General features: G+C 40.5%; 1 protein-coding gene and 1 non-coding gene across 3 annotated transcripts in view; both read right to left on the bottom strand.

The window, feature by feature from the left end:
* Positions 1-24,102, bottom strand: part of nap1l4b (nucleosome assembly protein 1-like 4b) — a 107,877-nt gene that overhangs the window by 37,608 nt on the left and 46,167 nt on the right. For both annotated transcript variants that reach the window (XM_078220495.1, XM_078220494.1), the window contains exons 6-10: positions 21,268-21,348; positions 20,502-20,633; positions 18,948-19,019; positions 10,184-10,323; positions 8,365-8,510 (exon numbers count right to left, since the gene is read on the bottom strand). In XM_078220495.1, the coding sequence (XP_078076621.1) occupies positions 8,365-8,510; positions 10,184-10,323; positions 18,948-19,019; positions 20,502-20,633; positions 21,268-21,348 (571 nt within the window). The remainder of the gene's footprint in view (positions 1-8,364; positions 8,511-10,183; positions 10,324-18,947; positions 19,020-20,501; positions 20,634-21,267; positions 21,349-24,102) is intronic.
* Positions 9,589-9,716, bottom strand: LOC144499356 (small nucleolar RNA SNORA54). Its single transcript, XR_013498829.1, has one exon. It is a non-coding gene; the product is annotated as a small nucleolar RNA SNORA54 (small nucleolar RNA).

Raw genomic sequence — 24,102 nt, 5'->3', positions numbered from 1 at the left:
ATTTCTAGTCTTTGCAATACTGGCCTCACATTTATGTTTCCAACATACAGCAAATGTTTGAGTAATAGACTTATCACTGGTGTGAATATTGGTGGTGCTGTGATGAAGATGTGATAAAGGCAGGTTTTAATCTATTGTGTGCTAGTAGGATAAATATAGGCAATGCACAAACCAGGCACAAGGCCAAGTATTAATGTTATCTTTCTCGCTCTTCCTCACCCTTTCCTATTATCAGCATTATTCTGATCTCGAGCTAATATTGTGACAATTTCTGTTTCACCAAAGTCGCATTTAAGTCAACCACACTAACAATAAAGGAGTAGCAAAGATAATATCAGTTGAAAGATAGGATACAAGTTGATCAAAGGAAGTTAGAGAATGGTTGAGAATCTTTAAAATCTACTTTTTCATTTTCCTACAGAAAGCCAAACTATATCTGGATGTTCATTTAAAAAAAAATTAAAGCCTTTATGCAAGTTAGGTTGGGTAGTTAAAAAGCCTCAAAAAGCTTTTACAGTTCAACTTAACCAATTCACTGTTGGTTTGAGGGGAATTTCAATTCAAATACTTTAGTCAAATGCAGTCAATTTTTTCAAAAATATTTAAATCAAGCATTTTAGTTCATTAAATCTGAATAATGTTCCTTTTATAACTAATTTTCTTAGATTAAGTTTTTAAAAAAACTATTGGACAACATAAATTCCACATCGACTGACATCTAGGTGATACAGTGCATTAGATATTGGCCTTTTATCTCCATGATGGGTTCAAATTCAGCCCATACTTATTGATTCAGCCTGATGAGGTCCGATGTGAAGGAATTTGGCTAACCTTAACATTAAACTTGTATCAGCACCTCAAAACTGCTAATAACACAAAACTGCTAATTCAGCACAAATGTTAATTTAAATTAAGATAGCAAATCTGTGCTGATCAAAAATAATAGAATTATGGATCATTTATATCGCATGGCTTTTAATTAAAAGGAATTAGTATTCAACTAGATTTCTTTTATAGGTCATAGGATTTGTGGTATAGAAAGTATGATTCAGAACGGTTTGCTTTATATGGCCTGCTTTTCTTTCCTCGAGAGTAGAAGGAGCATTTGAACAAGCAGATTGCAAGGTGAATTGTACATAATGATCTGTAAATACTTACTGGCAGATTTCACTCATTAGCAATTTTGAAATCTCAAACTTACAAGGTGAATAAATGAATGGTGAACTCTGCAGCATGAAGTTAAAGACTTCTGTGCACAGGTGCATATACCACCTTGATGCCTGGACTTTTATTATAGCTGCTTTAGTTCTTTGGTCCAAGAATAGTCACTGGAATTATGCAATTAAAGTGGATGTTGTCAATTACTCTCCAAAAACTGCAAATTTGCACTATGATTAGCAATAAAAAAGAACTCAACACCCACAGGTTTCCAAGATGATCATTTTTGGATTATGTCTGGGGAAAATTATTTGGATATAGTCAATTACTGTACACCATTTTAAATTAAACTATATCATTCTGCATCTCCATTAGAGCTCGAGTAATATTCACTCTGCCCTTCCTTCCCAATAAAAATTCCAATCCGATTGTTCATGACAGTTACAGTTATGAAAGTTTACCTTTGAACAGTTGCAACATATAACTAACTACACTTCAACCTTTTGTTGGGTGGGTGACTCAATTGTAATGGGTGTACATGTTTCATTGATGACTCATTACAGAGCACCCATGTCCATGAGCCATACATTTTAAGCTCCAATAAAAACCAACAGCACAACCTAATGTAAGATGCTACACAAGGTATTTCACCAAGTTCCCACCATAGACAAATATTGATTTTTCAAGCAGTCATTTCAATGAATTCTTTCAGGCAGTAATTCACTTCAAATAAGCTACTGTTAATTATAGGAAATAAAATGCAGTTTCCATTTTTGGGCACCTTGAATTAGTATGAAGCACTTGAAATTAGCTTGCCATCTCAAATCTTCAGGCCAAACGCAAAAATGCCAAATTTTGAATGATCATGATAATTTACACCACAGGCGAAAAGTGTGTTGATTGATTGAGAAAGCAACAAGGAACCATAGGCTCATGTCTCTGGGAAATTCAAAAAAGGCTCAAGGCTTGAACATTTGATGGTTGTCTGCAGAGAACGGGCCTCTATGAACATATGTCACTCTGAACAAGCAGAAATGAGCCACCTTACGAGCTTGACCGTCTCAAATGTATTACTGTAGCTATTTGCAGACTCAGGATTGTTCAGTAATGGTGCCCAAATGCAGGAATCACATCTAACAGATGTTTTGTTGTGGGTATTCCAACATTGGGCTGATTGAGTATGGGCTGTATTCTATCTATTATGAACTGCTGGATGATGATTTTGTTTGGTATCATCAGCCAATCATTGGGATGCATAGCCTGCATACCTGGCATTGCATGAATCATATGAATTTCAGTGCCAGTATAATGCTAGGTATGTAGGTCATATGCTTCGACGATTGGCTGATCAATTCAAACATGTTCTTCTGCCACTGAGATAGCCCAGTAGTAAGGTTGATCCAACCCTGTCTCTCTCAGAAGGCGGAGCATTTAAAATAAAAGTGCACATATGCTTCTTTATTAAACGGGGAAGTATTAAATAAGCAGAATTCACTATTTGTTGTACACAACACTGTAAATATTGTGGTTGCAGCATCCAACCACCTCAGATATACTGCAATATACATCCCAGCCTCAAATATACAACTTGTATTTCATGACTCTTCAGGCTGGGTAATAAGACACAAGTGGGAGAGAGAAGTTGAATCCAAAGGTTTGCACATAGGTCAAATGTTTGTAGGTCTAAAACTAATATATGGGCACAAATCTGTGCAATACCAGTAAAATCTTGACAGGTTGAATAGATGTTCTATTAAAACACATTAAAAAAGTAGAAATGAGTTTGTCCTTCAGTTGTACATGGCATTGGTGAGACAGCATCTGGAATACTGTGTATACAGTTGGTCTCCTTATGTAAGAAAGGATGGAACTGCAATGAGAAGCAGTTCAGAGAATGTTAATTCAATTGATTCCTGGGATCAAGAGGTTATCAAATGAGGAAAGGATAAAACCTGCATCCACTGGAGTTTAGAAGAATGAAAGGTAATCTTACTGAAACATACTAATTCCCGAGGTGCGGTTTGACAAGGCAGATGCTGAGAGGATGTTTCCTCTTGTGGGACAGACTAGAACCAGGTGACAGTTTAAAAATAAGGGTCTGCCCCTTAAGATGGAGATGAGGAGAATTTCTGAGGGTCGTTTATCTGTGGAATTCTTTCCCCCCCCCCAGACAGCAGTCAAGGCAAGGTCATTGAATACTTTTAAGGCAGAGTTAGATAGGCTATTGATAGACATGGTTATAGGAAGTAGACAGGAAAGTAAGAGTTGAGACCATATTCAGATCATGATCTTATCAAATGGTGGAGCAGGCTCAAGGGGCCAAATGGCCTGCTCCTAATTTATACCTTCATATGTATCTACTCTTTATCCTTTAAGAAAGTCATCCAACCCAATGCTGAAGCAAGTATGATCCCTCTGCGCTCTACAATGATCAACTTTGCACCTCCTGCCCCCAAGCATATTAAATACACCATTGTCAACTCAGTGCCCAGCATGATTTCCTTGCGGACCAGGGTACTTGGCAAGGTCAATGACAACTTTTGAGACTATGACTTTGATTTGATTTATTATTGTCACATGTATGAGCATACAGTGAAAAGTATTGTTTCTTGTGCGCTATACAAAGCATATTGTTCATAGAGAAGAACAGGAGAGGGTGCAGAGTATAGTGTTACAGTCATAACTAGGGTGTGGAGAAAGATCAACTTAATGCAAGGTAGGTCCATTCAAAAGTCTGACGGCAGCAGGGAAGAAGCTGTTCTTGAGTCGGTTGGTACATGACCTCAGACATTTGCATCTTTTTCCTGACTGCGTGGGGTCCTTAATTATGCTGGCTGCTTTGCCGAGGCAGCGGGAAGTGTGGACAGTCAATGGATGGAAGGCTGGTTTGCGTGATGGATTGGGCTACATTCATGATCTTTTGTAGTTTCTTGCAGTCTTGTGCAGAACAGGAGCCATACCAAGCTGTGATACAACCAGAAAGAATGCTTTCTATGGTGCATCTATAAAAGTTGGAGAGAGTTGTAGCTGACATGCCAAATTTCCTTAGTCTTCTGAGAAAGTAGAGGCGTTGATGGGCTTTCTTAACTATAGTGTCGGCATGGGGGGACCAGGACAGGTTGTTGGTGATCTGGACACCTAAAACTCTTGACCCTTTCTGCTTTGTCCCCGTTGATGTAGACAGGGGCATGTTCTCCTCTACAGTTCCTGAAGTCAATGACTATTTCCTTCATTTTATTGACATTGAGGGAGAGATTATTGTCGCTGCACCAGTTCACCAGATTCTTTATCTCACCTCTGTACTCTGTCTCGTCATTGTTTGAGATCCGACCCACTACGGTGGTGTCGTCAGCAAACTTGAAAATCGAATTGGAGGGGAATTTGGTATGCTGTCCCTACTTATCCTTCTCTCCATGTACTTAACATAGCAGCCCACTCCAATTTCCTGTATCTTCTTCCCTATGGGGCAATGACCAAATGGCCTTATTTTGTTCTGTTTATTTCAATGCAGTCGTATAGCAGCTAGTGTTTTTTTCCCCTGACCAAGCAAGATCATGAGACACTGCATTTTCATCTTTTGGCCTTTTATCTCCATAAGATTATGCTTCCCTTGGAGCTATCATTCATATAGCTTTCACACATATGCTGACAATGTCCAAACTTAACTCTTGCCATCATTAACTCCATGACCATTATTGTTCTATCCAACTGATTAAGACAGCAATTCACTGACGAGCAAGAAGCCACTTCATAGAAATCATAGAAACCCTACAGTACAGAAAGAGGCCATTCGGCCCATCGAGTCTGCACCGACTATAATCCCACCCAGGCCCTACCCCCATATTCCTACATATTTATCCATTAATCCCTCTAACCTATGCATCCCAGGACACTAAGGGCAATTTTTAGCATGGCCAATCAACCTAACCCGCACATCTTTGAACTGTGGGAGGAAACCGGAGCACCCGGAGGAAACCCACGCAGACATGAGGGGAATGTGCAAACTCCACACAGACAGTGACCCAAGCCGGGAATCGAACCCAGGTCCCTGGAGCTGTGAAGCAGCAGTGCTAACCACTGTGCTACCATGCCGCCCACTTCAGTTAAACATTGGCAAAACTGAAGTTGTGTCCGATTTGCACCAAACATTCTGTATTCTGGTCGATTCCACTCTGTTTGGTTTCTAACAGACCATTTCCCTTGATCCTAAACCAAGCTGCCATCACCGAATTCTGCCCAAAGATAGTTTATTTGCCTGTCCACTAACGCAGCATGCTACACAAACATACTTACTTGCTGGAAGCTCAATTATCCCAACACTCTCCCATCCCTGTAACTCCACATATTTACCCCACTAATCCCTCTAACCTATGCATCCCGAGACACTAAGGGGAAATTTAGCATGGCCAATCTAACCTGCAGATCTTTGGACTGTGGGAGGAAACCCACGCAGACACAGAGAATGTGCAAATTCCACACAAAGTGACCCAAGCCGGGAATCGAACCAAAGTTCCTGGAGCTGAGGCACCAGTGCTAACCACTGTGCCGCCTCTCTTTACTGGCCTCTCAAATTCCATCCCTCAAATGTCAACTTGTTTCACGACTTCACTTGCATTTTGCGATGCATTATTATGCCACTCTGGCCCTCATCAATCTCATCACAATTCACCAAATTCAAAATTACGGTGCAGATCTACAAGCCTTTATTGGCCTCAACATCTCCTCCTCTGCAACCTCCTCCAGCTTTTTGCATCAGTGTTTGCCTTCCATAACGTCAAATCTGGGCTGCTTTTCATCTCCCTATATCAACAGTTAACCTGAGTTGTGAACTTCAGCTACATTCTGGAATGCTCAACCTTGCATTATATCTTTGCTTTCCTTTAAAAGCTGCTTTAAATCCACTGTTCTGACCACACTTTCAGTCAGCTCCCTATATCTTTCAGCCATTATTGCTCCGTGCCCGACTGTTTTTCCAATACATATGAATTAACAAACACTATGGCCAGAATCTTCCGGCCATTCCTGCTGACAGGAACTTCCGATCCCACCAACAGCAAACCCCCCTGCTGCAGATTTCCCAGTGGCAGGTGGTGTATAAAACGGGAAATCCCATTGACAGCAGCAGGACCGGAAGATCTTGCTGTCAGCCAATGGCAGACCACCTCCATCCCATTACAATGCTACCAATTATGAGTGTCTGTTTTTAAAAATGAATCACTCATAACAGCCAACATTTATATGACACAGAACCTAGTACACAGATAGAATGATTGGCCTTACATTTCTCTCCCGTCGCCTGTTCACAAATTGCAACAAACTTGGTCCCTTTTTTTGGTTTCACCTTTTTGTAGCTCCAACAGCCTTCTCTCATCATCATACCTGTCGCTCTCCTTGCTTGCAACGATCTAGCTCTTACTTTGATTTGTACAAGCAGGCTCTTCCCACATGTTTATTCATTTCTATATCTTCCAGTCTCTTTCTATACACCTGCGCCAGGGAATTTGGAAGTAGGCCTCAGGGTCTAACTGACATGTATGCATTAATTTAGGCTCTCAGGCACAAAACAAAAGGCTAGGTCTCAATGGAAGGGAACAGCAAATGTAAACTGGGGAAGTAAGGGCACTCGACTACTCAAATGTACAAAACAGTAAATGCTCATTTATGCAGAAGCTTTTTTAAGTAGAGTTTATCTGCACAGGTACATGAGATCATAGTAGCTTAAAACCAGTCACCTTCTACAATGGCATAATCTTTTATCCTCCTCCCTGTACTCAACTATGAAATCAAGAACGCAAGAAAAAGATTTTTCATGCGCTTAACTCAGAAATGGTGCGACATTTTAAAAGGCATTCTACATTAATATTAAATGATTGAGGATTGTAAACACAATTCTTTTTGGGTTTGATTCATAATCAAACACCTGATGAGAACTTCTGTTTAACCTTCATCTTTAAATACAGATATGGCAATTTATGTTTCTTCCTTATGATTAAAAAAGGTACCAGTCTCCTTACTAAGTTATGAAATGAAAGCCTACAGGGAAACAAATAGCCAATAAAAGTAGAAACAGACAATGCTGGAACAACTCAGCAGGTCTGGCAGGATCTGTGGAGAGAGAAACAGAGTTAATGTTTCAAGTCCATATGGCTTCCTCAGAGCTGATAAACGGATAGCTGCTGTACAGGCTTAAAAGTTACAGCATTTATTTTAGTAGTCTCCCAGCTATCCTGAATTAACTGGTGGGCAAAATTGTAAGATTATGCATGTGTTGGAGTCAGACATTTGGTAAAGTGCGATTCAAGTTTCACACCACAGTCACAAGATAAGGCCCCAATGCTGCTTTGATCGTTATTTCACGCATTTAAAGCTGACAGATATTCCAAACTCAACAGCTGTGCTGAAAGACCCCACGTAATCAGCAGAGCCTCTGATACTCTCCAGTTTTCAACTCGCCATAGCAAAATTCAGAATTTATTTTGTAAAATTTTCCTTCAGAAGCAAGATTTGCAAGAACTTGCTGCGAAATGCTCCAAAGATCTCAACCTTTTGTTTTAAATCCAGACTATATGCAATACAATTGCTGCACTACATTGGTATCATTCTTTTGCTCTTGCACACATTTAAGGGTGGCACAGTGGTTAACACTGCTGCCTTACAGGACCCCAGGTTCGATTCCCAGCTTAGGTCACTGTCGGTGTGGAGTCTGCACGTTCTCCTTGTGTCTGCATGGGATTCCTCCTGGTGCTCCTATTTCCTCCCACAGTCCAAAAGACGCACTGGTTAGGTGCATTGGCCACACTAAATTCTCCCTCAGTGTACCCGGACAGGTGCCAGAGTGTGGCAACCAGGGAATTTCACAGTAACTTCATTGCAGCGTTACTGTGGGCCTACTTTTGACATTAATAACTTTAAACTTTATATTGTAAATACTGGCAGATTTTAATCTATGATCAAGTAGTGAGAATTTTTCAACTTTGAGGTGGTGGGGGAATGTAATGAGCATTTCACTTATTCTCCAGTAACACATTTTGTAGTTAAAAAACTTGGGTTTATACTAACCTAAAATATAAAGCATTAAAAAAATGTTTTTGTAGAAATCTTAGTTTATCATGAACATGGGAAGTATATTGAGAACAATCATTTTTTTAAAAATTAGGCAGACCTAAATGTATAGAATCTCTTGGATGTTTTCAAATCTCTCCTCACCTTTTACTGGATTAAAGAAGTTGAAGAAGGAATCATTAGGTACTTGTTTGGTGATGGTTCGAACTGTTCCTCGACCCTTGTGCTTCTGCTTCTTTTTAATAGTTTTTACTGTTATATTTTTTCCTTTCTTCCAGTCAATGGTGCACCTGATGAAAAGGGCAATAATTAGTCTCATTCTAAAATTTGCCTGTAAAACACAATGGCAATAATTGAATTAGTGTTTAATTTTCTAATTAGCAAGCTCCTTCAATAGAGTTATTTCTATGATATGTGCATTCCATCTTTCCTCCCTCCCAACATCAAGTTCACTAATTTTCCAAGCAAAACTGATATATACATTCCACCCTTGAATAAAGGCAATTTATTTTTCTAGAAGAATAAAAAAAACTTAAGAGCAAAATACTGCGGATGCTGTAATCTGATGCTGTCAGACCTGCTGAGATTTTCCAGCATTTTCTGTTTTTGTTTCAAAAAACTTAAATCCGCTTTAGCATTGCTCAGCTGTTCATTGTCTGGCAGCAGTTCATTTGGCATCTGAGCAGGATGGAATAAGACGCACATGAATTTAACCATTATTTGTTCTTTAACACAAGTTGATCAGTACAAGTGATGAAAAACAAGCTCACAATCATTTAAAAAAAGAAATCCAGATTTGATCTTTGTCAAATGATCACAATTGCACTGCATGACACAGGGCGCATGATTAAATTAAGTGGAGTCTTTATATTGTGCCATATTACACAGGCACTCAGTTTTGGGTTCAGAGTATAATTTAGACAGTGCTGAGCTCAATAAGAGTACTAAATGCTGTACAGACAAAGCTAGAAATTAATCTTAGTATCAATTCTGATATATAAAATCATTTCCTGTATGCTTTGGCAAGCAGCGAATCTGATTAGGTATTCGATAGGTGCAGCACCTGAAAGTTCTTTTATGTGCTCCAGCTTTTGTTCCTCATGAACTGTCACAGATTAATTATAACCTAAACTAAGTAATCAAATTACCTGGCATAATGCCTTGCCTTCCAAAACAGATGCTGGTATTGTGATCTGCTTTTATCATCATAATGTCTATACATGAGAACTAGGTTATGGTTGAAATGCATCAGTTGCTAAAAAAATGAAACATAAAAAGACAAACAGTTTGAGCCTCATGGGCCCCTAGGAACAATAAATATTCAGACAAGTAGGAACTGGTGAGTAAAGTTTTAACTTAGCAGTAGAAATATGTTCCCAACTCTGAAAAGGTCAGAAGCAGAATGAGCACCTAACCCATATTGTTGGGATTAATTTAGCACTGGAATGGAACCTGATGCAAGACCAATGACAAGTAACAGATTACGAACAGTGCAAGATATATAAACCTCATTTCACACTACCTGGAGGGTCACATTTGGCTCAAAGAAATTTCAGGACAGAAATACGTCATTAGCACATCACACTCATGGCATTGCTAGTTCCGTATCACAGCTAGTTTCTCTATTCCCACATTGCTTCCATTTTAATATTTTTCTTCCGACTGCTTATCTGAATTCTTTGATTCAGAAACTGGAGGATAAAAGATATCAATTAATGGGCAGTTAGCTTCCAAGAGAGATGCCTTTGGGCTACAAATGGAATTAAATGGGGTTCGTTTTGCCTGGCTAATTTGGTTTGAGCTATGGGGAATGTGAGGCACAAATCAGCTGTTTGCACAGGGAGCAGATACTGCTGTCCAACTGCAAGGATTTTTACTTCACATCAGAGCCATAGTAACGTGTCAATTAATGCCAAATTTCAATGACAATTATTCACCAGGTCAAAAATGACTTTTCACTTACCCTACAAAGTCAACAATCTCTGGGCCCTCAAAGGAGAAGGGATCAGTCTCGTCTGGTTCAGACTTCATCTTGTAGGTTTTGGTTAACACAGAATTTGTAAAGTAATCATTTGGATCAAAATGAAACTCTAACGTAAAACTCTGTTGGGGAAAAAAGTAAAATAAGAATCTTAAACAACAATTTTTCCACCGGTCTTTCCATTCTCCACTCCCCAAAGGCTCAAAGCTTGAATGCCTGTGAGTTGTTTTCAAATTGAAGGAAAAGTTGTACTAGCCATATGGTGAAATAATGCACATCTCCCTCCACCAAGATAAGATACTCTTTTAAATAGAAATTTCTTCGACTTGGTTGATAATTAAAATTGAGACAGTTCATTTTCAGCCTCATAATAATGGACACAGAAACAGCCTTCCTAATATCAAAGCAAAACCGGTGTTGCTCACATTTTCTCTGAAATGATATAATATTGCTCTCTCATCCATTACTCTCAACTATGGGATGCTAATACCTGCATCTATACCTTTGACACAAGTGACACCACACTTGTATTGCTGTGCTCAATCTGGACTTGAAACCTCAAGCTTGCCTGATCAAGATGCCAGAAATGTTTTTGGGCAAGTTTCTTCTTTTGCACTTAAAGGTCCAAGAAGTGTGTTTGTGCACACACTTTTCCCTTGCCATGCACCTCCTTCAGAAGTGCTGATAATTCATTATTTTTGTTTAGAATCTATTTCCAACAGATCTCAAAACTTGTTTATTCGCATCAGTCCAAAAGTAACTTTATTATTTCCTGTCCATGTGTTTGCATTCAAGCTCAGTTGGCCCAGTCATACGGAAGGAAATTTGCTAACCAGTGCTTCAAAGTGTCCATATGTAGAAACAGCTATCATAGAATCATAACTTCACTAAACATAAGATTCATTGTTCATCATAGAATCCATGAAGTCCAATAGCAGGCCAGTCGACCCATCGAGTCTGCACCGACTCTCTCCAATTGAGTATCTTATCCAAACTCCTGTAACCCCATGTATTTACACCAGTAATCCCCCTAACCTACACATTTTGGGATACTAAGGGGCAATTTAGCATGGCCAACCTATCCCTATCAGTGTTGGTGGAATTGTACACAACAACAGCATATAGTACCTTTAATGCAATAAAATGTTCAAGGCACTTCACAGGGGCATTATAAATAAAAATGTGGCATTGAGCCACGAGGGAAGTTTTAAAGGAGGAAAATGAGGTACCGCAGCAGAGGTGAAGAGGGGATTTCAGTCTAGGACCTCGGCAGTCAAAGGCCTCGGCAGTCAAAGGCGCAACCATCAATGGTGGGGTGACTGAAATCAGGGATGTTTCAAGAGGCCAGAAGACATACAGGTTAGGTGCCTTGGCCATGCTAAATTGCCCCTTAGTGTCCCGGAATTACCTTCAGATATATACACAGAAAACAGCAACTGATCAATTAGAGATGTTCCACAAATGATGAGTAACTAATTATTTGCAAAGTACTCATCAGTAAGCTGAATGGGTCATATGGTGGCACAGTGGTTAGCACTGCTACCTCACAGCGCTAGGTTCAATTCTGGCCTCGGGTTACTGTCCATGTACAGGTGGATTGGCCATGCTAAATTGCCTGTTTAGTGTCCCAAGATGGATTAGCCATGGCAGATGTGTAGAATTATGGGGATAGGGTGGGGCAAAAGGGTCTGGGTAAGGTACTCTGTCAGAAAGAGTTGGTGGTGACTTGAAGGGCCGAATGGCCTCCTTCTGCACTGTAGGGATTCAATGATGAACAATTAATCTTATTTTTTAGCGAAGTTATGATACACTAACCAATAACAGGAGAACTCTTCCTTTCTTTGAACAGTGCCATGGAACTTTTAATGCCCAGGTGAATCAACGAAAAGACTGTAGTTTAACACCTCACCCAAAGGGAAGCATTTTCAACCATGAAATACGCTTATCATTGCATTGAACTGAGAGCCCCAATTGAGCTCAAATCTCAAAAAGGCTTAAACCCATTATTTGTTGCCCAGAGATGATACTATCATCTTGGCAGATTGTTAGTAAATTCCATGTCAAAATTCAGCATTGCCACTGCAAAATTCAACATGATCATCTTTCTCTTTCTAAAATTCCAAGCCTTAACATGTGAAAACCTGGGTAAATAATATCATAGAATCCCTAGTGCAGAAAAGCCCCCATGTTAAATAAAAGCTAAATGATAAAAGCAGGCTTATCAAATTTCACAAAATTCCGCATAGACAGGCGTGAGGGTTAGAAAAGTATGTTCACACTGCAGATTAGTTCCTTGTGGTGACTAACAAGCAGGAGGCACGGAATCTTTCACAAAATGGTCTATAGCGCCACCCAGAGTTCAGATAAAAAAACACCTGTCTCAGTATTCAGCAGGGGATTAATAAAAAGATGGGGAAGATAAATAAGAGGGATGGGAGAGAGTGTGACGTGCACGGGGGCAGATGTTAAAACATATGCACAGAACAACGGATGAAAAAGGATCCTGAGACAGACAGCATTATTTGCAGGAGTGGGCAAAAGGAGTGCCCTGGGACAGACAGCAGAATCTGGAAGAATGGGCAAAAGGAGTGCCCAGAGACTGAAAACGGTTCAGTTCGTGACTCCGGAGTGAACAGACCTTGTTGAGATAAATAAAGTGTGACATCACAGGAAAACTGATAGTTGAATGGTGGATATTTTTCTTATTTGTCAAAACTTGAATAATTTTAGTAATTGGAATGTTTTGTTATTAAGTGGTTTACTAATAGTAAAGCTGGTTAGATTAGTTGTTGGGTATTTTCTATTTAACTTAATTAGGGAATTCAATTGGCAGAAGTGGAACATTTATTGAAATAAGAATATAAGCACAGGCACAAGCAGAGGCATTAATTTAAATTAATCATTAATTGTTTAAATATTAAAGATTGCAAGACAGCAAATGTGTGGTGGCTGAAGCATGTGGGAGCTCAGGGCACCAGTGTGATCCAAGACAAACATGTTTGCATTAAGTGCCTGGCTGGAGGAACTTTGGTTCAGTTATTGAGGTGCAGATACTCTGACACATCAGGAAGTAGTTGGACATTTTGTTCCGGGTGGCAGTCACACCTCTCAGGACAGGGTCATCTGATTTGGTCCATGGTAATGGACAGAGTGAAAGACTGAGAATGAGACAGGTAAAGGGACTTAAAAAGTAAAAGTGGAGGAATCTCAGCCTTTGCAATTATCCAATAGGTTTGAGGTTCTTGCAGTCTGCACAGATGGAAACAGGGATTGCAAGTGGATGAACAAACTGACCATGGCCCTGGGGTGCAAGCAGCGATTAAGCGAGGGGAGCTAATAGAAATGTAGTGGTGGTCAGGGTGAGTTTAGTCAGAGGGCAGACATTGTTTTCTGTGGTGGAGACCAGGATTCCAGAAGGTGGCGCTGCCTTTCCAGTGCCAGGGTTTTCAGTGGAAGGGGAGGGGCTTGGTTGTCATGGTCCACATAAGTAGCACAAGCAACTATAGGCTAAATTAAAAATGGGAACCTCAAAAGATAATCTCTGGATTGCTATCTGAGCCATGACAAATTGGTGTAGCACAAACAAGATTAGAGTGTTAAATGTATGGCTCAGATTGGTTTTGAGAAATAGATGTTGATTCATGGGGCACTGGAATCAGTACTGGGGATAGTGGGAGCTGTAACTATGGGACGGTCTTCACCTGAACAGTGCAGAACCATGCAGAGACCAGTGTTCTGGTGAATCATATAACCAGGGCAGAAAAGAGGACTTTAAACTAAATAGTGGGGGTAAGGGATCATGTGAGGAAAGATGTGATAAATTAGAGAGAAGAGGGGGGTAAGAGAGCAAGGTAGCATTAAGGGAAATAATAATCAGTGTGTGGCAGGAACAGACAGAGTGTAGTAACTTAAGAACGCACCAGCAGATAAGGCTAAAGGTTGCAAAAATAATAAAGGCACATGCACAAACAGAAGTAAACCGATATGACCAAATTGCCATTATGGAGGCTGAGATGTGAATATTCAAGAGTTTTCTACATTTAGGAAGCACTCTCTCGTTTCCTTCTCTATGAACGGTATGTCTTTTTTTTCTACTTTTGTCTGTATAGCACAAAGAAACAATACTTTTCACTATGTTAATACATGTGACAATAATAAATCAAATCAAAGGATAGGCAAACATACAAGGAGGTGGGACAGCACTGTTAATGAAGGATGAGATCTATACATTAGTGAGAGGATCTCCGATCAGAAGATCAAAATGGAATCAGTTTGGGTGGAGCTAAGAAACCGCATGGGGCAGCAAGCACTGGTGAGATATGTTTATAGACCACCAAATAATGAAATTCCTGGATATTTTATTGGAACAGTATGTTGAGGAACAAACTAAAAGAACAGGCTATTCTAGATCTAGTATTATGCAATGAGAAAGGGCTAATTAATAATCTCATTGTAAAGGATCCTATAGGAATAGTGACCATAACATGATAGAATTTTACATCAAGTTTGAAAGTGATGTTTATCAATCCAAAACTTGAGTCTTTCATCTAAGCAAAGGAAACGAAGGTATGAGGGGCAAGTTGGCTGTGGTAGGTTTGTAAACTACATTGAAAGGTACAAAGGCAGAAAGACAACAACTGGCATTTAAAGGGAGGGTTTACAACAAATTTACATTTCTTCGAGACACGAAAACCCAGCAAGAAAAACGATCCAACCACAGCTATCAAGAGAAGATAAGGATTGCATTAAATCAAGAGGAGACCTATAAAGTTGCCAAAAAAAATAGTAAGATTGAGGATTGGAAGCATTTTAGAATGCAATGGAAAGCCAAGACGCTGTTGACGAAGAGAAAATAGAACATGAAAGGAAACTAACAAGAAACAAACTGTAAAAGCTTCTATAGGTATGTAAAAAAGAAATGATTAGCAAAGACAAACGTGTGGTCAATACAGGCAGAGGCTAACATCAGTGCAAAGATAAGGCTGAAGCATTCACAACAACCTTCAGCCAAAAGTGCCAAGTGGATGATCCATCTAGGCCTCCTCCTCCTCCGGATGTCCTCAGCAGGACAGATGCCAGCCTTTAGCCAAGTCAATTCACTCCACACATCAAGAAATTGCTGAAGACATTCGATACTGCAAAGGCTCTGACAATATTCCGGCAAGAGAGTACCATAGACTTGTGCTCCAGAACGTCCTGCTCGCTTGGCAAGCTATTCCAGTACAGCTACACTGGCATTTATCCAGCAATGTGGAAAATTGCCCAGGTAGGTCCAGTCCATAAAAAGCAGGACCAACCCAACCAATTGCTGCTCCATCAGTCTACTCTTGATCAGTAATGTGATGGAAGGAGTAATCAACCGTGCTATCAAGCAGCACTTGCTTCAAAATAACTCTCAAACGCTCAATTTGGATTCCGCCAAGGTCACTCAGCTCCTGACCTCATTATGGCCTTGGTTCAAACATGGACGAAAGAGCTGAATTCCAGAGGTGAGGGGAGAGTGACTGTCCTTGACATTAAGACAACATTTGACCAAGAATGGCATCAAGGAGCTCTAGCAAAACTGGAATCATTGGGAATCGGGGAAAACTCTCCACTGGCTGGAGTCATACCTAGCACAAAGGAGGAAGGTTGTGGTTGCTGGAATTGAATCATCTCAGTTCCAGATGAATCATCACTGCACAAGTTCCTCAGGGTAGTGTCCTTTGCCCAACCATCATTAGCTACTTCATCAATAACCTTACTTCCATCATAAGGTCAGAAGTGGGAATGTTCACTGATGATTGCACAATATTCAGCACCATTCAAGACTCCTCAGATAGTGAAGCAGTTCATATCAAAGGCAGCAAGACCTGGACAATATCCAGGCTTGGACTGATAAGGGGCAAGTATCATTCGCACCAGACATATGCTGAGCAAAGATTCTATCTCACTGGAGATGATCAAACCATCGTCCCTTGAGATTCAATGGCATTACCACTGCTTATTCCATCAATGACAACATCCTGGGGGCTACCTTTGACCAGAGATTTAACTGGACTAGCCATATAAAATTGAGGCTAGAACAGAGGGTCAAAGGGTAGGAATCCTGTGGTAAGTCACCTCCTGGCTCCTCAAAGCCTGTCCACAATCTTCAAGGCACAAATCAGGAATGTGATCCACTTGCCTGGATGAGTGCAGTTCCAACAACACTCGAGAATCTCAACATCATTCAGGACAAAGCAGCCAGCTTGATTGGCACCCCTTCCACAAACATTCAACCCTCTACCACTGAAACAGTGGCAGCAGTGTGTACCATCTACAAGATGAACTACAGGAACTCACCAAGGCTTCTTAGACAGCACATTCCAAACCTACAATCCATACCATCTCGAAGGACAAAGACAGCAGACACATGGGAACATTACCCCTTGGACATCCACTTCCAAGTCACTCACCATCCTATCCTGGAAACACATCACCATTCCTTTCATTGTTGCTGGGTCAAAATTTTGGAACACTCTTCCTAATAGTATTGTAGGTGTATCTACACCACAGGGTCTGCAGTGATTCAAGGCGGCAGCTCACCATCATCTTTTCAAGGGCAATTAGGGTTGGGCAATAAACCCAGTGATACCCACACACTATACATGGACAATAAAAAAGCTATAGGAATAAAGAAATGGTAGAGAAATAAACAAATACTTTGTGTCTGTCTTAAGAGGACACAAAAATAAACTTCCCTGAAAGAGTAGAGAACCAAGGGATAAGTTGGCAGGTTGCAGAAAAACTGTGTTACTCCTGAACTCTGTCTAATGCAGAACAGACTTTGGACCTGATGTTCCTATATCAAGCCAGTCAAGTGAGCAATGTGCATTTTAAAATAACTGAATCCCCATTATTAACAAATCTGGTATGTTTCCTACAACTCTATTCTCTCAACATTATAAAATACCCATCTCCAAATGTGTGCGTCTCCAACTTTGATAACACCTTCTAATTCACGACAAAGCCAGGAGGTTAACATTTAATATATTCCTTTGGAAAATTAAATCCTATTACATGAATTAAATTGATGGCCAAGTCTCAATCACCCCTCCTGGGAACTCAGCTCAACCAAAAATAATCATTTATGGGATGTGGGCTTTGTCGTCTGGGCCTGCATTTAATGCCCTTTAATGCATTTGAGAGTAAATCACATTGCTGTGGATCTGGTGTCACATGTAGGCCAGACCAGGTAAATGTGGCAGATTTCCTTCCCTAAAAGGACATTAAAGAACCAGTTAGGTTTTTATGACAATCAGCAGTGGTTTCAAATTTCACCATCTGTCATGGTGGTATTTGAACCCAGGTCCCCATATCTTGCCCTGGGACTCTGGATTACAAGTTCATTGACAATATCACTGTCAGCATCTCCCCTGACTAAAGTCTGTGAAAAAGACATCATCCTAAATATAATTCTTTTAAAACCTTCCTTTCCTGCTCCAATTTCTTTTGGATCTCGCATTCAATTCTTACACATACTGCTGCAAATAATATTTAGTAAGATAGACAGACCTTGATTCACAGTGATTGTTTTTTTTAGAGTGAATTCTAATTTAATACAGTATCACTCTCACAAGTAGCCTTGATACAACTTTCTCAAACTCAAGACTAGTGATTCAAAACACTTTCATATGCTCAGATCTTGCTAGATGCTGCTCGTTTAAGTTCCCCATTCTCCTTCAGTTTGAATTTTCTCATGCATTATATGGACCTCTTGCATAATTTTTCACCCTTCATTGGTTTCACATTCTTTGTCCTGCATATCTCTCTACTAGTCACAGATCTTTTAAACCTAGAAATCGATTAAGCAGGTTCTAGGTCATCCCCCTCCCACTATTTACTCCGTGTTTACGGTCTCCTATGATTCTTTCTTTCAAAAGTTCAACATTACTAAATGCCTGTTTATCGATTAAATCACCATTCTAGAGAGGGGATTGCACACTACAGATCATAACAAGTCTTCCTGATTTAAAAGAGTTAATTTTAACACTCCAAAACAAGTGGGTTGGGTCAGGTTTCAAAATTTTAAAGATTTGAATACCAACATCACTTTTTAATTTAATGCAGAACAAGGGATAGTCAGTCAACCCTCTCACACGAGCAGGTTGACAATAAAAATATTTTAATAAGGCCGACAGTTTGATTAACCTGCTCTGCATGTTTAACAATAGCTGTGCTTCCCAGTGTTCAGGAAACCTGTCAACCAAAGGGAAACTGGGTCAGCTTTCAGCCTTTACCACAATACCTGTTGGCCCGATGGAGGACGAGTGCTCCCACCACCCCAGCTCTCAAAGCTGTACCTCCATCAGATGCCTTCCCATACCAAGTTCCCTGGGGTCAGAGATCAGATCCACTTACCTATCATCACCACCACCACCCCTCCACTCTGGGTTATGACTCCTGCTGCCCAGAGAGATCTCCCCTTTCCAACTGGAAGTCAAGCCCATCAATCAGGCTGACTTCTGGGCAGGAGCTTGCTAACTACAAAAAGACATAGGCTGCGTAGTTTAAATTCCATAACATTTAGGGAAACGTCTGGGTTGCTCATTCAAATTCTAAACCTCTGCCTGTCAAACCTCCACTTGTTAATATCCTGGCCACAGATGCTGATTGGCCTACACTGCCTATTATTAGTCATTTTTTTCTCCACTTAAGAATTAGTGTTAATATCCCAAATCCTTCAGCTTTCCACCTCCATCCCAGCCTTTACACAAATACTCACCATCGGCTCATTAGGCTCTGAGAATTTCACTCGGACATCCTGCAAGTGCTTCAAGATAGGCTCATCATGATCCTGTAGAATAAAGCATTTCAAATGAATTCAGAACCAGGCAAATGAAATACCCAATCCTAACAAAACCAAGATGAAGTTGCATGTCAACACCTTGCTGCCTGATATTTCCTTCTGATGCTAAGGTGTCTCTACATCCCATGTTGTTCTCCTAGCAGAAGGAAATTGACTCAGATTGGCAAAAAGTGGAACTGGTATTCCACAAGAATCAATACAGAGGCAATGAGGCGATCATATGAAAAAAATTATAAGTTCAGAATGAGTGTAAAAACAGGAGAGTTTCTGATCCTTTTTTTCCCGGCGAGTCCAAATCTGGTATCTAATGCACTTAGTGCGAAAAAAAAATCCAAATCTGTTTCTCACTACTAGGGGGAGGGGGCAAGTCTTAAATCACCCAAAAGCCGGCTGATAGTGGGGACTCGTTGGTGGGGACCAGCTGCAATTCTTATCAGAGAGAACCACATTTTTAGTTATGGAAAAGGATACAAGAATATAACTGTTTGAAAATGTAAACATTTACATGTATATAGTTTATAATAAAATATAGGGCTCAGGGTCAGTCTCAAAGGGAGGAATGACGATAATGCTCGTTTGAGTAAATAAGAGCAAGAAAAATTTGTCTACAATTGACAGAAAAAGTTACAGAACTATTACACAATGAGATTACACACAAGATTATTATATGAAAATGACCCCAGTCGTAAACTAAGATTTCCCCATGTATTGTCTCACAAGCATGCCAAAAAATTGGTATCGGAGGCATTCTGATATAGAGTTCAATAGGTTATCTTAGAGTCTATCACTAGCAAATGAGGACATTTCTGTTAATACATATTAACTCTAGCTCAACGGTATATCTAGGAAGTTAAAACAGAAAAACAGGCTAATCAGCGCCCGTCTTATGCACAATTTCCCCAATATCAGCTGAGGCCAGGGGAGATGAAAGAAATGCATGGACACCATTGTTCAAGCCTGATTCCTTCGTAACTGGTTACAGAGCAGCACTAGCAAATGAATGCTTGGGGTCCTTGGCTATCGACTTAGCTGACGAATGACATATGGCACAGAAATTACGTGCAAGGTGGAGGCAAGAGAAAAACATTACAAAATCCGCCAACCACTGAATAGGAAAGAAAGTTCTTACTTCAGTTCCCAAACAATGATATGGCACTGTCATGAAGTGAGAATAGAAGGTAGTGGTACTGTAGTATGATATGATGACCAGATATTAGATTTCTTCAATATGTTTGGAACTTTTATGATATATATTTTAATGAAACATGAGAAAACATTTGTGAAACCATCTGTATTTCCCTGAAGTACATCACCACATAAATTGCATTAAAAGTCAAGAATTAAGTGAAATCCACAGTTAAATTGTTTTGCTACCTAAAAAGCATTAACAAACTTTTTAAAAAAACAGAATACAGCAATACTTCATAACTAGAAAATTATTTTGCAGCACCTGATGACTCCCTTGCTTACCTCCACAAGTTCACTCAGCATATCTACATTTCTGAATATTGTGACCCAGAATTCAGGAATTCCTTTAGGATTCTCCTCCTGCTCAGATTCTTCCACTTTTTCCTCTATTGCTGCTTTCTTTTTCATTTCTTCCTATTATACAAACACATTTAATCTTAATCAGTACATTCCAAAACAGCATAATTTGTTTCATCATATTGTCATGATTATAAAAGAAACTGCTTGATCAGTGAAGGGTGCATTTCAAGAATGCGCTTGCTTTACCAACTTTTTGGTTAAGGTTTCAAGTGCGTTTATTCTTCTTATATAGCTCTTCTTGGTCTCATTGCTTGAGGCTAGACAGTGCAATATATTAGACATTGGCCATTCACTTCCAAGACCAGGATGTAAATCCAGGGACAAACTTCCTCAGTGCTGTAGGTGGTTAACTATCTTTTAAAGAAAATAATTTATCCAGTCCATAACGGTTTTCAGTAAGAATGTGTCTATAAAACAGAACTACACTTAACATAGCCCTAACTAACTGTTAGTAAGTGGCAAAAATTAGTCACGGCCAAAGAATGTCTGATGTGAGAAATAGAAAGCATCACTTTGTGCAGTAATGGACATGTTTTCCATGTTGGGCTGGGGTACGATGGTGGCGCAGTGCGAAGAAAACTTTGTTCTACACACAAGCATTAGTGAGCAGGCTCACAGAAATGCCCTGGATGTTGGACACACCCAAGAATAGTGAGACACAGTAATGGATACAAAACTTCAAACTTACTGCTAGCTCCTCCTCTTCTTCACTGTGCCATTCACATTCTGCATCTGTAGGCTCTACATTTCCTGTTGTTATGTCTCGTCTCTGCGAAAAGAGAAGCGAACAGATTACAAACGGTTGATGGAGTACGAAGTAGTACAGAGTGGAATAGAATAGAATCCCGACAATGCAGAGGGAGGCCATTTGGCCCATCGTGTTTGTACCGACCATAATACCACCCAGGCCCTATTCCCATAACCCCACATATTTACCCTGCTAATCCCCGAGACTAGGGTCAATTGAGCCTAACCTGCACATCTTTGGACAGTGGGAGGAAACCCACACAGACACAGGGAGAACGTGCAGACTCCTCACAGACAGTGGCCCGGGGCTGGAATTGAAACCAGGTCTCTGGCGCTGTGAGGCAGCAGTGCTAATCACTGTGCCATCCTTACATTTTGTTTTAAGCAACCAGGTGGAATGCAAGAATATGTTTTGGTCTAGTTCAGTCTTACATAACAGCAAAATTACAAAGCATTGAAATACATAAATGTACAGCCCACATTAACAATACTTAAATAACCAGTACTAACTTTTATGCACTAAAGATAGATAAATGGTCTTTTCTCATTTCAAGCTATCAATCTTATTCCTCGTCAACTGTGTGCTGTTTACATGACCATGGACTCAACCCCAAAATTCTGTATTAATAATTCCTTCTCTCAAACGCCATTGGGAAAATACCAAGCAATCTGCCAGTCACACGTACTATTCTACTCAAGACCTATCAGCCTTCAGAAAATATGACGTCCATCTGCTAACCTCAAAGCCCAGAAATCTTTCTTACATTGGTTGACAATGACACGGTGCATTTCTTTCCTGGAGATTGTGGTGCATGCTTTCTTGAATTGCTCCAATCCTTACGTTAATGATGCACCTGCAACAGTATTAGATAAGGAGCTCGAAGATACTGATCCAGTGGCAATTAGGAACACAAATGGCCAAGCCAGGATTATGTGCCTCTAGTCATTCTTAGGCCTAGAAGTTGCAGGGAAGTGACTTAGCATTGGAATTGCATTGGCTTGCAGATCATGCATACTGTCCAGTCATGGAGGGATGGCTATTAAGTCAAACGGGAGGAATACAGATAAAACAAAGTGGTGTTCTGGGTATTCAGTTTCTTAATTCTCATTACAATTGTGCCTTTTCAGACAAGTGGCAAATTGTCCGTGACATGTCAGACTTGATGTGAGAAGTTTTGAGGGTTCACTTGAGTATTCTGCTTTTGTCTTGCTCTTAGTTATGTTATTGGTATGGTTGGTCAATGGTGACTCCAAGATGTTGATACTGGGTATTTCGGCAACACCAGTGTTATTCAAGGTCAAGGGGATACAGCTGGGCTTTTCTTCAAGATACTTGGCACAAAGTGGCATTTGTGAACTCAAATCTGGATGTTATCCAGTTGCTGCTGTAGGCTGCTTCATCATTGGTGGGGGATTAGTGAATAAAGTCCATGGTGTTATCCAACTAAAGTATGCTACTGAATTACAGAAAACTCACCAACTATGAATACTGCTTTAATCTTATTCTTTCAAAGAACGTGGGCATCACCGACTAGGTCATAATTAGTTGCCCGTCTCAAATTCCCTTGAGAAGGTGGTAGTGAGCACTTTCATAGAAATCATAGAAACCCTACCGTACAGAAAGAGGCCATTCAGCCCATCGAGTCTGCACTGACTACAATCCCACCCAGGCCCTACCCCCATATCCCTACATATTTTACCCGCTAATCCTTCTAATCTACGCATCCCAGGACACTAAGGGACAATTTTAGCATGGCCAATCAACCTAACCTGCACATCTTTGGACTGTGGGAGGAAACCAGAGCACCCGGAGGAAACCCACGCAGACACGAGGAGAATGTGCAAACTCCACACAGAGAGTGACCCAAGACGGGAATTGAACCCAGGTCCCTGGAGCTGTGAAGCAGCAGTGCTAACCACTGTGCTACCGTGCCGCCCTTTAATGACTTTTTGGAGTCATGTAGTCCATCTGGTGTAGGTACAGCTACAGGGCTGTTAGGAAAGAAGTTCCAGATTTTGACCCAATGACGGTGATAGTTCTAAATCAGGGTGGTGTGCGGCTTGAAGGGGACCTGCAGATGGTGTTGTTTCCATTCATTTGTTGCCCATATCCTTCTCGATGGTAGAGGCCACATCTTGACTTGTGCCATGTAGATGGTGGACAAGATTTGGGGGGGGGGGGGGGGGGGGGGGAATGAGGTGATGACTTACTCACCTCAGAATTCCCAGTCTCTGACCCGCTCCTGTAGCTGCAGTATTTATATAGCTGGTCCACTTCAGTTTCAGGTCAATGGTAACTCCCAGGATGTTGATAGTGAGGGCATTCAGCAATGGTAATGCCACTAAATGTCATGGGGAGATGGTTAGATGCTCTTTTGTGAGATGGTCATTGCCTGGCACTTGTGTGGCATGGGTTACATGCCACTATCAGCCAAGCCCAAATGTTAACATCGTGCTGTCCCCATTTTTAACTTCATGGAGAAAATCATTGATGAAGCAGCTGACGATGGTTAGGCCTGAGGGACTCCTGCAGTGATGTCCTGGGACTGAGGTGATCGAGTTCCAATGATCATGACCATTTTCTTTTCTGCTATGAATCAAACCAATGAAGAGTTTCCTCTCTAATTCCATTGCCACCAGTTTTGCTGGGGCTCCTTAATGTCACACTTGCTCAATACTGCCTTCAAGTCAAGGGTAATCACACACTTGAATTCAATTTATTTGTCCATGTTTGGATCAAGGCTGTGAAATCATGAGCAGAGTGGCCCTCGTGATA

Source organism: Mustelus asterias, chromosome 9 (genome assembly GCF_964213995.1).
Source record: "Mustelus asterias chromosome 9, sMusAst1.hap1.1, whole genome shotgun sequence".
NCBI classification, from domain to species: Eukaryota; Metazoa; Chordata; class Chondrichthyes; order Carcharhiniformes; family Triakidae; genus Mustelus; species Mustelus asterias.
Note: the sequence above shows the minus strand (reverse complement) of the source record. Positions and strands in the feature narration are given on the sequence as shown.